The 15,644-nt window shown below is 35.5% G+C and overlaps 1 protein-coding gene across 1 annotated transcript in view; it reads left to right on the forward strand.

Moving 5' to 3' along the window:
• The window catches only part of LOC148591415 (receptor-type tyrosine-protein phosphatase delta-like), a gene marked incomplete at both ends in the record, with an annotated part of 95,050 nt that extends 80,310 nt beyond the window's left edge, over nucleotides 1–14,740 (forward strand). Inside the window, 4 exons of the mRNA XM_088537615.1 lie at nucleotides 8,573–8,706; nucleotides 9,755–9,899; nucleotides 13,232–13,537; nucleotides 14,547–14,740. Coding sequence (XP_088393741.1) covers nucleotides 8,573–8,706; nucleotides 9,755–9,899; nucleotides 13,232–13,537; nucleotides 14,547–14,740 — 779 coding nt within the window. The remainder of the gene's footprint in view (nucleotides 1–8,572; nucleotides 8,707–9,754; nucleotides 9,900–13,231; nucleotides 13,538–14,546) is intronic.
• Nucleotides 14,741–15,644: the final 904 nt, after the last annotated feature.

The following is a 15,644-nucleotide window of genomic DNA, read 5'->3' on the forward strand; positions in this document are numbered from 1 at the left end:
TATCAGTCTCAAGAACTTTAACTGCAGCAATAGTATTCTCTTGGAACTGTCGTTCTTGAGGTGCCCAAATGCTGCAGCTGCTGCTTGGCTGTGCTGTTGTACACCAGTTAAGTAGTTTTTCACAGGTTTCATTAAAGTCTTTCTGCAGTGTTGTTTTTTATTTAGATTGTGGGTTGTCCCCTCTACCACCTTATTCTAGTAAATTGTGTTTTGGAAATCAAAATATTTGTGTCCTGCTGCATGTTCACATAACTATCAATACACAGAAAACATGAAAGCATAGAGACCTCGGGTGCATTCAGACCGGGAATTTTGTACATTTTTGATTTATTGATCAAATCCTAGTTTCCCCACCCTACTAAGAGTATACAACAATTCTGCTTAGAAAACAACCTAACCATTTCTTTGATTTATGTTTGCAGGTGGGCTGCTTTGTTTCTGTACAGGACTTTTAGGTCCATGAATTAGTTTTATTAGCAAATGCTAGCAAGCATAGTGAAATACATTGCTGAGAATTTTTATGAAATCAAAAGCCAGAAATTCTGGTGGAGCTAAACTGCAGGAAATGTTTTATTATAGCAGTAAGGAATAAAAGTTTCCTTTGTCTAGTGATTTAGAGAGAGGTGTATGAGGTATTACTGTAGGCCAGTGATGCCTAACAAAATTTTATAATAGTGCTTGCAGTCAGTACTAGAAAGTTCCTGTTGTAGAAATACAGTAAAAAATATGTATGTTGCTGAAGTATAGCTGAATACGGTTATACTGGATCCAGCTTTTACTTCTGCATGCAAATCAGTTGATTCAAAGTCGATATTAGCATGCATTTAATGAATAACAGAAATTCCACTGTTACCTTGCTTGTGTGTTACACAAAGGTCTGAGTGTTGCCTTTCACAGTGTCTTAAATGAGTGGTTACTGAATTAATTTTTCAAGAGCTCCTTGACATGGTGCCTGTATGCATATATGTGTACATATGTACCGTATTTTAATTTTGGCTTTTGTATCCTTTATCAGAGACTAGTTTGTCTCTTTTCTTTCTGAATCCATGTTCAAAAGTCTTCTAAGATCACAATTTAGTGAGTTCTTCATCTGTGCTCCAATTTACAACCTTGAACCTTTGTCAGTGGCCTCTGCAGAGAAATATGGAGCAGTTTAAAAACGTTTTAAAAAGTGAGGCTCAGTTGGGCTGGACCAAGATAAGTGTCTTGTCCTAATCCCTTCAGAAAAGCTCTGCTAAAACATTTATAGGACTCACCGGTAGACATGCCCTTCTGTTTTGGGTTACTGCAGTAATCCCAAGACATTAAGACAACACGGGAGGGTTTCTCAATGCAAGTGTTTTAACTTCATCACAGGGTTGACTTGGCAGAGTTGATGTGAGATTGTGTTTATAAAAACTAGCAGATGAAGTATTTTTAAATGCTGCTATTAAGTGCTTGAAAGAATTAAATTTTTTAAAGTATTATAACATAAAGGAAGATAAGAAAATGCTCCAGTTCAGGATATCTTTAAAAAATAGTGCTGAATGTAAACCAAAAACTGGAATTCCCCTATCTTCTCTTAGGGAATAAGTCATTCAGTATGACAGTTTCTTTTCAGTGAACACTGCAGAATAAAATTCCTTCATCTTCTAGATTTCTTGTAATCTTACTCTGGATAAAATTATTTTGGTTTAAGTCTCTCACCAAAAGGATTTAATGGAAAGATATGTAAGAGAATAGAAAAGGAATGAGATACTAATTAGGTTATGATTCAAAGATTTTATTTTTCTTTTGATGAAATTTAAACAGAAATAAATGTATCAGTAAATATGGTACAACAATGCTTTCTTTTGGGATATTTGAGTGTATATATAGTAGAATGTGATATCTATATTTAAGATACAATATATCTGATTGGCAGTTGTTACTTAAAGCCACCATTAGCTTGGTTTCTTGCTTATGTTTACTCTGATTTTTGGAGCGAGAGAGTATACAAATTAAGAATTTTATTCTTAAAAACTTTTTTTTTTAGTAGAGTAGAATAGTTTTTTTGAAAAGATGGTGTGAGTGATCTCACTTTGCAGGTCAGCCAAAAACTGTTGAACAGCAAGGTTAGATATCTAAATAAATATGTAAACTAGAAATATGCAATTTGGGGAGGAAGTAAGCATTTTTCAAAAACAAACAAAATTTAAAAAATACAAATTTATGTTCAGAACCTGATCCCCAGTATTCCCCAGTATTCTATTTAAGTGAAAGCTGTGTCCTTTTTTTCTGCTGTTTTCAGCAGTGGTTTTCAACCATAAAAACACATTTCAAGAAATTCAGCCACAAAAACCAGCTAGAGAGCTGAGCCTTTTGGAAAAGCAAAGCTGCAGTTACTCAGTCTGCACTTCGGAGTGACTTTGTGCCCTGTGCCAAAGAAGCTGATCCTGCTGAGGCAGAGCCCAGCACTGTGTGTTTTTGAGGAGAAATGACACACAAACATCAGATTTTGGAATAAAGATGTATCTCTATAAGCTTTACTGTAATATTCCTTTTTTACTTGGCTACAGAAAGCAAAAGTTCTGTTGTTCGGCCTTTTTTCAGCTGCCCAGGGCACTTTTTAGGTATTTCCTCACATTTCCTTTCTCTGCTCAGTATGATCATTACAGATACTGTCTAAGTAACATACTTTATATGTCAGAAAAATCCTTGAGCTTTAATCTGTTTGGGGGTTATAGTTTATTATTTTAATTTCAATACATAAAGAGAGTATAGCTATTCTAATGATTTAGAGAATATGTTTCTATCCTGAGTTTCCTGGATTAGGCAGAAATAAGGAAAGTCAAGGATATTCCAAACTCTATAGGGAATTAGATTAATGGAGAAAGAGAAAAAAAAAAAACAGAGAGAAAAATCTAGAATATACCTGTACATCTGTAAATATATGCATATTTAAACCAAGAAAGTGCAATATAAACACACTGCTAACTTTAAGCCAAGGTCTGGCTGAGGACTGGCAGCAGAGGGTTTTTATGTTATTTTATTCCATTTTGGTATAAAAACCTAAGCCTTTGAAAGAATGAAAAAGGACAGTAATGGGAAAGTCAAATGTCTCTTAGACTGTCTCTTAAATGAAGGTAAAGCGAGAAATATTGCAGAATATGTCAACAGAGCCTTAGCCTAAAGGAAATGAGTTAGTGGTCTAGGGGTTCTGAAAGAAGATTAGAAATCCAGAGGAAAAGAATGGGTAGCAATGGGATAGAAGCTGCTTTATAGATCTACTTAGCCTCACGTTTCTACATGTTTCGTGAAATCATGAACAGGGAAGCCTCGTGTCTGGAAGTCCACGGTGAGGCTCGTCTCACAGCTGAGCATTTCATGAAGGCAGGCCGCTGGATGGGAGAGGGTGAGAACGCGCAGCTGGAAATGATTTGGCATAGGGCTGGTTTGGGGATGACCCTGGAGGAGGATGTTTTTGGAGTGGCAGAGTTCCCCTTCAGTCTTTGATAGCCCCCTATACTGGAAGCAAAATAACTTGGGTTAAGCAATGAACTCCAGTGTTTATTTTACTTAAATGGCATGATGAGGACAATGTTGAGAACCTCACACATGTCTTAACCTGTATAGTTTTTTATTATTTCTGGTTAGAACCCAAAAGAACATGTAGCTATGGGATTTTTTTTTTATATAATATCTTTTTTTTTTTTCTTGAGTTAGCAGGTTGCTTTGTCTTCTTTAAATATCATTTTTACACTGAAAGCTTTTTAACTCACTACTTTTTCTTCTTAATGCTAAATGCATTTGTGTGTGTGTGTGTGTGTGTGTGTCCCTCACCTCCCTTTTTCTCTTGCTCACTTTCACAACTTAGTCTTGTCTACCTCTTTCCTTCTTCTTTCTATTATATGCTTTAGTCTAGAGATTTCTAGAGGTTTGTATTTTTTTTTTGACATTTGCATTCTGCTCCTTTTTGATGCAGTGAGTAAGTAGTGAAAAGGAAAAAAAAAGAAAAAAGGAAAAGGTGACTTCTTTCTTACACAAAATGTATCTGCCTACAGGCATTGAATTAATAGGTATACTGAATTCTGGTTTCGAAAATATGCTGATGAGTGTTGGAAATGTGCATCACAGATTATTTCTGACCATGAACTTCAGTATGAAAGGGGTCAGCTTGTAATAAATTCAAAATAACTCTATTACTACAGTGCGGTAATAGTAAGTCATATGACTGAAGTGCTCTGCGGAATTATTTTTGCTCTCTTCATTATGTCTGCTAATCATTCAGACAAGAAGTGCTGACTCAGCTTTTGAGAAGGCCAAAGCTTTTATACTCTTGTAAGCTCCCTTATTATTGACACATATTAGAAAGAAAGAAGAGGAGAGGGAGAGGGAGAGGAGAGAGAGGGAGAGGGAGAGGCAAAGGGAGAGGAAGAGGGAAAAGAAAAGGGAAGGCAAGGCAAGGGAAGGCAAGGTAAGGGAAGGCAAGGTAAGGGAAGGGAAGGCAAGACAAGACAAGGGAAGGCAAGGCAAGGGAAGGGAAGGGAAGGGAAGGCAAGGGAAGGGAAGGGAAGGGAAGGGAAGGGAAGGGAAGGGAAGGGAAGGGAAGGAAAGGAAAGGAAAGGAAAGGAAAGGAAAGGAAAGGAAAGGAAAGGAAAGGAAAGGAAAGGAAAGGAAAGGAAAGGAAAGGAAAGGAAAGGAAAGGAAAGGAAAGGAAAGGAAAGGAAAGGAAAGGAAAGGAAAGGAAAGGAAAGGAAAGGAAAGGAAAAACGACTTGGATTTTGTGTTATTTTTAACAAAATGTGCTATGCTTTTTAGACATTTTAACTGTAGTGTAGTTATTTTTTTTCAGTCCTGTCATTCCTGTTTGATAGTGCAGAAATGCAAGCCTCAAGAATCTCCAGACTCATCTGATTATTTCTGTAGCAAGAAGTCACAGGGAGAGGAGGGTGCCCAAATACATCATCCAAGTTTATTTTTCATTGTATTCTATCTGAATTTGGTATTTCAAGAAGTATGAATATCTTTTTACAAAATCAAGATTTGTAGCACATTCAGTCTTCAGTTGCAGTTTTTTCTGTCATGACCTTGTTCCTCTCAGAACAGAGACATGACCCTCAGTCCATTTTATGATCCCATTTTGCCTCATGAAACAAAGATGAACATAGAGCTATTTATATATGATGAAGACAAGCAATCATATAGTTTTCTGCATTTGTTTCTGGTTGTGAAGCAATGAATGTGAAGGACTAGGCAAGCAGATGTGTAGAATTTAGCATATAGGTTTGAAAAGAATAATTCTGGACTCTGTTCTGTCCCTCAGTAATCATGAATTATTGTGTGTGCTGCATAAGCTATGTCTTGTTTGTAAGCATGAAATAAGAAAAAAGATACTTGCTGCACAGTGAAGCTATGGATTTTAATGTATGTTTACAGAGCATACTGATTGTAAGGCAAAAAGGCAGTGCTGAAATATTGTATCTAAAGATACATGCAAAAGGATTCCATTCTGAGTTGACCATGTATATCACTGAAATGAAAAATAAATTGTGATTTATTTAATGCTTCAACAAGATTATTAGGTCCGCTTGCATGGATTTTCCAGCTTCCCTAGATATTTTTTTCTGTATTAGTGAAAATGAGAATCTTTCATCAGGTGATGATTTTCTCCTCCCCATCTTCTCTGTTGGATTTACATGCCTTCGCTTTTTTTTTTTTTTTTTTTCCAACTAACTGTGGGTGTAGGATATCAGGGGAGACTAGGATCTGTTGCAAGATAGTATTTATCGCAAACACTATTTGAGAAGGTACAATTATTTATTGATTTGACTTTTTAAAATAATAGTGAATAGGAGGCTACTATGATTGGTAGTCTATATCTGCTGCCCAGTTTATTATTACAGTTGTTTATGAACATAGAGTCATATGGATCACTTAACTGGCCATAGCTCCCATAATTCATATATCTATAGGTAATGTATGGATGGCATACCTTGTGATCTACAGAACACAACTGAGGCTGCTAGGGAGCTTGTGAGGTCTCCAGACCAATGTCCAAAGCAGGCTCACCTGTGGAAGCAAAACAAGTTGTTCCAGGAGTTATCCTGTCAGGGCTGGCCACCCTCTGAGGAAAGAGAGGCATCTCTGTCCCTCTCTGGCCTGGTTCAGTGGAGACCTCCATTTTATCCCACCATTTGGTGTCACTTCTGACCTGACAAGCTTGCTGACTGATCCTCCACTGGGTCTCTGATTGTGCTGTTTCACATAAGGCAGCAAAGTACACTAGAGCTGGTTGAACCTGAGGAAGAAAAGCAAGTCCTTGTGCATGCTTTTTGATGCATGAGAAGCTCTTACGTCTCAGGGCTTTCTTAAGACACCTGTGCTGATTTTATCAAATTGCTGAGGCCTCTTTCTGATCTATCATGTCCTTGCGAGCTGCTATTTCATATGTGAGATTTTTTTTTTCTTTGTGGAGCTTGCATAATTTACAGGAGCTGTTGCTTTTCCTTTCTTATTTTTACAAAACCCCAAAAGAAGCGGAAGATTTTGCAAGTGTTATGTAGATTACAGGCCAAGTAGTGTTGCAATGACAGCTTTGTTGCTCAGCTTCTTTGTTTCCCTTACTTCATCATACTCACTGAAGCAAAGTATTTTTTCAACAATTCGGTATTATCGTATTACATCATCAGATGAAGCAAATAAAATCCTACAGCTTCAAGCACCCTCTTGAGTTTCATGAGACACCAATGAAGTTGAACAAACCTTTGGCAATGGAAGACTTCCAAATAGCCCTCTGGGCTCCACATTTTACTGTTAAGCCTGGGAAAGCTTGCAGTATAACTCTAAATCTACTTTGAACTGTGTTCAATTTGAGGCAAATCAATTTCTGTGTTTTTCAGGAGAGTTGTAAAGCAGCTCATCTAAAAACCTGTAATGCTCACCTAATAAATCCGTTTGTATAGCTGTATGCTATGGACTTGTGGAGTGAAAGTTTGACTTAGTAGTATTGGAACCAATTTCAAAGTTAGGAAATTATTTTAGTTATCCTTGTCTGTCCTTGTTAATTTAAAACCATTTGATTTTAAAAGGATGGGCTTAAATGTCTTTCCATTAGAATTAATTATGTTGATATTTGCTGTAGTTGTTTCCTGTGCTTTTTATTGTCACCTTTTTCATTTTGAGATTTTGCAGAACCCATGAAGTGATCTTTTATTACATCAGGTTTTCTTTCAGAAAAAAATATTCAATTACGCCTTTTCCTTCTGTGAAGACAGCCTTTGGTTGCTTATTATCCTGCACTCATTCCCCCAGAATAAGCAACATTTCTCCTACATCTTTCCTTTTCTATTCTGTCCTGTTAAAAATACAAGTGAATGGTAGGGAGTTGACAGGTTTCCATGGATTGAATGTATACCTCATGCTGACAGGTTATCTGTATGTTTAAATGTTATATATCAAATCTCTGCAAACATATACAAGAGTACTGAAATACTCAAAGTGACACTTTGTAGAACATAAAAATCTGGGGAAGAGAAGAATTACAAAGTTGTATTATTTTTACTTTCCACTCCCTGTCATTTTTAAATCTGCTAGTTTACAAAAGAAGAATACTTACACAGTGACTGTGAAACAGTCATTATTATCACATCCTACTTAGGACACCTATTCTCAGTATGTGTGAAGAATCATATTACATCATTATCTTTATGGAAAAAAAATCAGACATAGTGCATTTTATTCTAGAAGTAAAGCTAGAAGTACTACAGAGGACTGTTTCATACATTATCAACAGCACTATTAACTGAAACTAATATTTTAGTACTTGGGTGCCAAAATGATTCTATACATTCCAATGGCAGGATATATTTTCTTGTCATTTCCTAGTCAACTTCATTATTTGCAGTAGATTTACAGAAGTAAATGAGGGTAGCATTTAGTCTGGATAATCTCTGTGACCTCATTACACAAGACTTAACAACAGAGATTTTCCTTGACTGTCAGAGTCGAAGTTTCATTTTCAGTAATTGCAATTAGAAAAGGTTACTAGAAAGTCAGCTATATTGATAAACATATCTCTCAGCAAAAATATGGAAACATGCCACTTACTTGGTGAAAACATTAGTGAAGAGATACTTCTGTATATAGTACCTGAATTACTCGTAAACTGAGCAAACCATTTCTGCATTTGGAAACACATGTAATGATTTGAATGCTGTTTTTTTATTATTATTTCATTACATCTTTTTTAAAACTTTCATTTCCAACATATACCTATATATCCAAATGCATTTTCTATTTCACACAGTGGTTAAACTTTCTGATATTCTTCTCCAGACTTTTGTTCAATTGTTTTCCAATTATGTGTGCAAAAATTAGTTTGAAATATTTAATTGAAATTCTTAGTAATTCATAATGTGTAAATTAAAAATATATTTTCTCAGAGTTCAGAATAATTTAATTTGTAATTCAGTTAAACAATTTGTTTATATTCAATGTGTTCAATAAAATTGTTATTGTCTGAAATATTTGGATAATAGTTTCAGAAGTTTGAAAAATATGTGTTATACTGGACAAATAAACAATGGGCAATACTGTTCAACTCTTTCCTTAGTGCCTGGCCAGCCATTGAACTTCAAAGCAGAACCTGAGTCTGAAACAAGTATATTACTTTCTTGGACGCCTCCACGCTCTGATACTATTTCCAGCTATGAACTGGTTTACAAAGATGGGGAGCATGGGGAAGAGGTAAATGTTGTACATCTTTTAAATTACCCTAAATTCTTAAAAGAGTTAAACTTTAAATGCTGCAGTGGCTTAGAATTGATCTCTTATTTACTTTCTTTAGTATAAATACTTTGATATTAAGCTGCTTGTTAAATTGAGCAGTCAGCCTATTGGTAAACTTGGAGTTTGTAGACATCAAAAAATACCCTTGATGTCCAGTAGCTGGTGGAAACTTCGTGTATTTTGTCAAAGTTAGCTTTGGTGGTTGTCTGCAAGGAGTCATTTGTAGAAGTTGCACACAGTTTCAGATGGTAATGATCCTGGTTTTCAAAGGCTGTTCCTCCATGAATACCTGGAAACAGAGATAAATATATACATATATATGTATGCATATATATTAAAAAAAAGGAAAAAGCAAGATATTACTAAGCGACGCCATCAAAAGTGGAAACTGGTAGTGGCAGCAGGAGATTGTCAGTACTCTACTGCAGTCTTGTGTTATTATTGCTAATGGTTCGAATGATCCTGAGCTTGTGGCAGCTTCAGGCATGTACATTTAGGCACTGTCAGAAACACTGTCTGGGAAATTCTGTATTTCAAAACAGAGGAAGGCACTTATTGATGTCTTGTGCTTTAGAATAACTTGCTTCTTAAGATTTTGAACACAAATTTAACTATAGGCTAAACTTACTCAAGATTACCAAGACTACTCACGTCATAAAGTCCTGTATTTCACTGCCATCAGAGGTAACTATTTGTTCATTCATGTGTTAGTGTTTGAAAAGTCTTTTATACGCTTTACACAGCTATTACTCTCTCAAAGTATTTCTGCCTGTAAGTTTCACCTATTAAGCTGTCTAGTTCAAAAAATTGTTTCTTAGAGGGTATAATGAGTAATGTATTAATTTGGGGGTTTATTTTTCTTCTGTTATGGTTCATTTTATTGAATTTCAACCTTAGATTCTTATCAATGGGGCTGTCAGCAGCATTTCTTCTATAGGGAACCTAAAGAATTCAGAATCAAGAATATTAATCAAGACATCCGGTTGTCTTATTGCTTAACCTTTAGCAACGTGTTTCCACTGAGCCTGCCACATCTTACCGCCTACAAGGACTGAAGCCAAACAGCCTGTATTTATTCCGCCTAGCCGCCCGCTCTCCGCAAGGCCTGGGCGCTTCTACAGCGGAAATCTCAGCCAGAACCATGCAATCAAGTAGGTGTCTTTCCCTGATAACTTCATTCTGCTTTGTTTTGTTTGCCGAAGGGATGCCTCTCAGAAACCCAGGGGAGAAACAGCAGAGGAAAAGACCAAATGTTGCAAAATACAGCACTTGTGATGCTTAGCACAGCAAAAGGGCTCTTAAGACATATACTTTATACATATGCTATGGTCAGCTTAATACATGAGTAGCTCTTGCAGGTCATCAGGAAGAGACTTTGTATGTAAAAAGCCAGTGTCCAACAAGACAATACTATGCTGTCAAAACTATCTTTTATTTTTATGCCATAATAGTTTGTCACATGGTAGATGTGTATAAGTAACAGTCATCTATCCCTAAAATTTCCCCTGTTCAATGTCTAGGTTTCCTGCAACAACAGGTTATGTCTGCAGCAAAGCTTGTGATACAAACATTTTGTAATTGGGTCAATGAAGATTTCCGACTGTACAAAAAAAATCCTTAAAATTGTTCTTCAGTAATGACTACTCCTTCTGAGTTTTAGTAATTATTTTGCATAGGCATGTTATGACAGCTGCTTTCTTAACTATTTTCATTACACTACGTAAGTTTAAGGCTTAATTTGTTTAAAATTAAATGAACTCTTCTTAAAGCAATATCATTCAAAACAAAAATTCAGATTCTCAATTAACATGCTTAACATTTTTTTAGTTTGTAGTGTCTGATGGATGTAATTGCATCACATTTTTAAGTAGTGTTATGTATTAATAAAAATTCATATAACTAGAGAAGGAGTGCAGTCAAGCTTTAGCTTGACCAAAACTAAATGGGCTTCCAAAAGCCTTTCCATGTCATTCCGAATAAACGTAAAATACCTTAATATACAGCACAAGATTGGTTGTAGAGGAAGTGGCAATGTCCCTCTTGACTTTCATTATCTAGTTTCAATAATTGGATAATTTGATGGAAAAAAAAAAAAAAGGTGACTATCTTTTCTGGGAACCTCAGTTACTAATAACAATTATTGTTTTATAATATACTTACTTAAGATTACTCAGACTGTGCATATGAAAGAAATATTTAGGGGCCAAGGTTGTGGGTACCTAAATTGCCATTTTACCCTTCTGGAATGTGAGAATGTGTTCTGTGTGTTTTTTTTTTTTTTTTTTTTTAGAGTTATGTCTTCAGATGATAGTACACAAATTTGGAAAGTTTGTGTAGAAAGAGAAATTAGTCGAGCCTTTTTTAGACTCAACTTTTTCAGGATCAGAGACAGTCAGTTTGGGTGAAAGCAGTGGCAAATTAGAATTAATTTGGGTGTTATGTAAGCAGACTCTTTTTGCTGAAAAAAAATGCAGCAGGCTAAAAACTGTGTATTTTAAGAATACAGTGTTAATATAAAGTGTTTTAAGAATATACAGCGTTAATAAAATTGGTTACACATTATAGGCTACAGAACATCCTCAGCTGTGTAACTGCAATATTTTATATTTTTTAGCTTATAGTGGATGAAAAATTATTAAAATTCTATCAGATCATTACCAATATTCACCAGACTATTTTGTGGCCTTTCATCTTGGTTTCAGGTCGAGATCCTAAAAGGATTTATTTCTTATTGTGTGAGATCCTTAAGGGGTATTTCACTTTTATTTCCAGTACAGATTCATGATAGAAAGAGACCAGTCTGTTTTGACTATTCGATTACCAAATTAGCTTAAAAAAAAACTAAATGAGATAATTCTGCTCTGTCTCCCCATCTGCCTTCACTAGTCAGTTGAAATCCAAGTGCCATACCGAGTAGAAAGTCTTTGATCCCTGTAGAGGAACTGTGGGAAACCAAAAGATACATGTGTAAATGCAATAGGTCACAGCAGGCTCCTAGGCCTTCTCTATTCCTTTAATTTTGTTTGATGTGCCTAGAATAAGTACCAGAAATTTATTTCTTCTTTTACCTTAAGAAATGGGGGAAAAAAAAAGCAGTCTCAAAAGTTGCAAAGATTTTGCACCCAAGATGTTTTTTTGCTTTACAGAATGGAGGGCAGAAATAGGAAAAACATCAAGAGTGAATGTGCTCTTCTTCCACTAGTGAATTTAAACTAGGGCTCCCTTTTTTTTTTGATGCTCCAAACATTTTGCTTAATAATAAAGGATATTGCAAGGACATTGCAAGTCCAATATGCAAGTCCATGTGCATCTAAGCTCATAAATGCATAGGTACCTTTCAAGGCCTGAACTGTCTCAGTAAAAGCATGAACTAGCATACATGCTTAAATGTTTTGGAGCTTGCAAAAGGTAAATAAGCTGACAGACTCCTCTGAGTACAGGTCAGCAAAGGTGAGCATTTTTGCACTGGAAGATTGGTGCCACTGAAAACATGTGAAGAACAAGTTCAGAATCTTTTACTTTTCTAATCTACTTTGGTTGTAAGTCTCTTCTTTGTAAACTGAATTCCCGTTTTCTTGACATAGTATTTGGGGGTAGATCCTTTTTTTTTTTCTTTTTTTTTCCTGTAAAAGTTATCAATATTACTGGTAGGATTTAATTCTTTACTAGCAAAGGTGTCTCCAAGAGGAGTTAAAAAAATAAAACTGACAGCTGATCTAGGGTAAGTACAAGTTACAGTCAGAATCAACAAGCCTGTCACTTTTTGCTGGTAGGTAAATCTTTGAATAAGACTTTCTTCATCTTATATTGACTGCATGCTTCCAGTAAGTTGGCTACAATAAATGTTTGAATAAATGCTTTCCATTTAAACATTATTTGTGGTTGACTTGTTCTAGGCAGACTCAGTTATAAAAAGAAAGCTGAAAATGTGATCGTTTGTTTTTGGGAATGGAGAGACTACAGAAATGCTTGGTGGTTTTTGGAGTAAATTCTAGCAGTTACTGCAAGTATTTTAGAACTCCGTTAAAAGAAAAAAATATATATTCTCAAAGAGTGAAGATCCACTTGGAGTCAAAATGTCCAAATTTGAAATAAGAATATGTCACACATTTAAATTATAACTTGCACTAACTGCAGTTATTACAAGGGTAGGTCTGTAGTCATAAGTATCACGTTTTTGTTTAATTTCAAGAAGAATTATAATTACAGGTAGGTAATATTATTTTGAGGCTTCATTTTCATATATTTCCCCCACATCCTTTTCACCATTTGGTTGATTTATTCATTTTCTGTTTCCTCATATTAATAAGCCAAGGTGCATATGATTCTTCAATATTTTGCTTTTTAAGTTACTACATTTTTTTTAGTTTTATTTTAATTTGGTTGCCTTTTATTTATTTTTATTTTTTCTTTTGTTCATTTTTTTTTTCAATCACTCCTATCCTTTCACTCAAATCCTCCTTTAACCCACTACTGAAATTAGAGCCATCAGCTCCTCCTCAAGACATTAGTTGCACAAGTCCCAGCTCCACTAGCATTTTGGTAAGTTGGAAACCTCCACCAGTGGAAAAGCAGAACGGCATTATCACTGAATACTCCATCAAGTACATTGGAATTGATGGAGAAGATGTCAAGCCCCATGAAATTTTGGGAATTTCCTCGGACAGTACCCAATACCTTTTGGAACAGCTGGAAAAATGGACTGAGTACCGGATATCTGTGACTGCCCACACTGATGTTGGACCTGGCCCAGAGAGCTTAGCAGTATTGATTCGGACAGATGAAGATGGTATGTTGCCTCCACTCCATCAGTTGCACCTCTATCGATCTACTGTCTTTTGTGTAGGCTAACAGTTCTTTTTTCTGCTCCTCTTTTTTTCTCCCACTCCTAATACCACCATTTGAGTGTTTTAATCAAAGGCTTGTCCTTTGTACATCACTTTTGTATTTGGGATTTTTACTTATTAAGAGAAAATATATTTTTGTGAATGAAGTGAATCTGCTGCCCTTTGAGCACACATCCTTCTTTCTCCTACTACTACCTAAAAATAATTCTCACAGGAAAATCTTGCTGCATTATTCTTGACGTAGTAGTTGTTTTTTTTTTTTTTAAACACATGTCTATGAACTTTTCTCCAGGTATTTTTGTAACTTCTTTCTTGTTCTGTGAGGGTTTTTCTTTTTTCTTTTTTCTTTTTTGTTTGTTTGGTTTTGACTTTTTTTTTTTTTAATTGAGTTTTGTTTTTAATCTTGGAAAACTGATGCTGCATACATTTTCTTTTCTTCCATGCATGAAAGTGACAGAAGACCATCCTATTGTCAACCTTCTTTTTATACTACTGAAAGAGTCCAAACAAAGAAATAGCAAACAAAAACAAGGGAAGCTTTTTTGGAAATATTTTGTGTGTTTTATTGCGTTTTTTTTTTTTTTTTTACTTATTATTATTTCAGTGATTAAAATATCTTTGTACTTTAATGCTTTGACTCTCAAAGCATCTTCCTTGGCTTTTGTACATTTTTACATGTTTTTCTATTTCTCTAATACTCTTTTTTCTTCCATTTTTTTGCATCAGTCATGGTTTTTGATCTTTCACTGAAAGGTAGAGCAGATTGGTTGAGCATTTTCATTTGTTGAACAATTTATATTCTTCAAAGAAATCTTAGTGAGTCTGTCCTTAAAAAAAAAAAAAAAAAAAAAAAAAAGAAAGAAAGAAAGAAAGAAAGAAAGAAAAAGAAAAGACTCTGCATGGGTGGGACAGGTGCCTGTAATTCTGTTTTATCCAATGATGTTGTTCCAGTTCCTAGTGGTCCTCCTCGCAAAGTCGAGGTAGAGGCTGTCAACTCTACTGCTGTTAAAGTGTCATGGCGCTCACCTGTACCCAATAAGCAGCATGGCCAGATCCGAGGATACCAGGTCCACTATGTGAGGATGGAAAACGGAGAGCCAAAGGGTCAACCCATGCTGAAGGACATCATGCTGGCTGATGCACAGGTAACAGGATCATTTTGTATTCTTTCCTGGGTCATGCTGGAAACTTTTCATTTATGAGAGCTGAATAGGACATGTTCTTTCCGTACTTCATCCACTCAGATATAAAATATTACATTTATTTTAATAAGTTGTTTCTGTTTGGTTGCTTGGTTACTTGGTTGATTTTTTGTGCTTTCTGGTTCTTTGGCCAAATCTAGGCAACCTTTCCTGTAGAGGTGCACACCAAGTAAATTCAAGGCTGTGTTGTACTGCTGACTTTAAACCTAAAGATTGCACACTATACCTGTTGTCTGAAATGTAAAGCACCAGGAACATCATAAGTGCTTACAGTTCAATGTGCATCACCTGATGCAACCTCCCAATATTTTTTTGGATCAGTGAAAAATCTAGACTCAAATTAGAGGTCCATATACCTCATAATTATAGTGTTTTGTCATTACAATTATGTCGTCACAGCATAATGGCATACTGTGTATCCACATATTTCACAGGAAATGAAGTCATGGGTACAGCTTCAGAAGACACTGATGTATTAACACTTTTCAGTTCTATAACTGTGCAGTGAAATGAGAAGATTGGTATAAATAGGTTTAGGATTTCTTGTAATGTAAAATTTCTGATCTGTTTTATAAATAATAAGCCATGATGGAAGCACACATCCATGCTTTATGTAATCCCTTTGATTACATAAAGTTTAAAAAAGCTTCTTAAAATAAGATTTTACTGATGGAGGTATACTAGCACTCTGTCAAAATGGAGATGCTCTGAGTTCCAAGTGCTGAAGGAATTAACCTATGTTGAAACTATTACCATGTACAAACCTCGGCAAGCTCATTCTCAATGTGTATGGGAATGATTGGAAATCATTGCAAACAATCATCTGTGTGAAGTAAATAGCTTCATT

The sequence above is a fragment of the Tinamus guttatus genome, unplaced genomic scaffold (assembly GCF_059628265.1).
Source record: "Tinamus guttatus ecotype Peru unplaced genomic scaffold, ASM5962826v1 Tinamus_guttatus_pri_ptg000826l, whole genome shotgun sequence".
Classification (NCBI taxonomy): Eukaryota; Metazoa; Chordata; class Aves; order Tinamiformes; family Tinamidae; genus Tinamus; species Tinamus guttatus.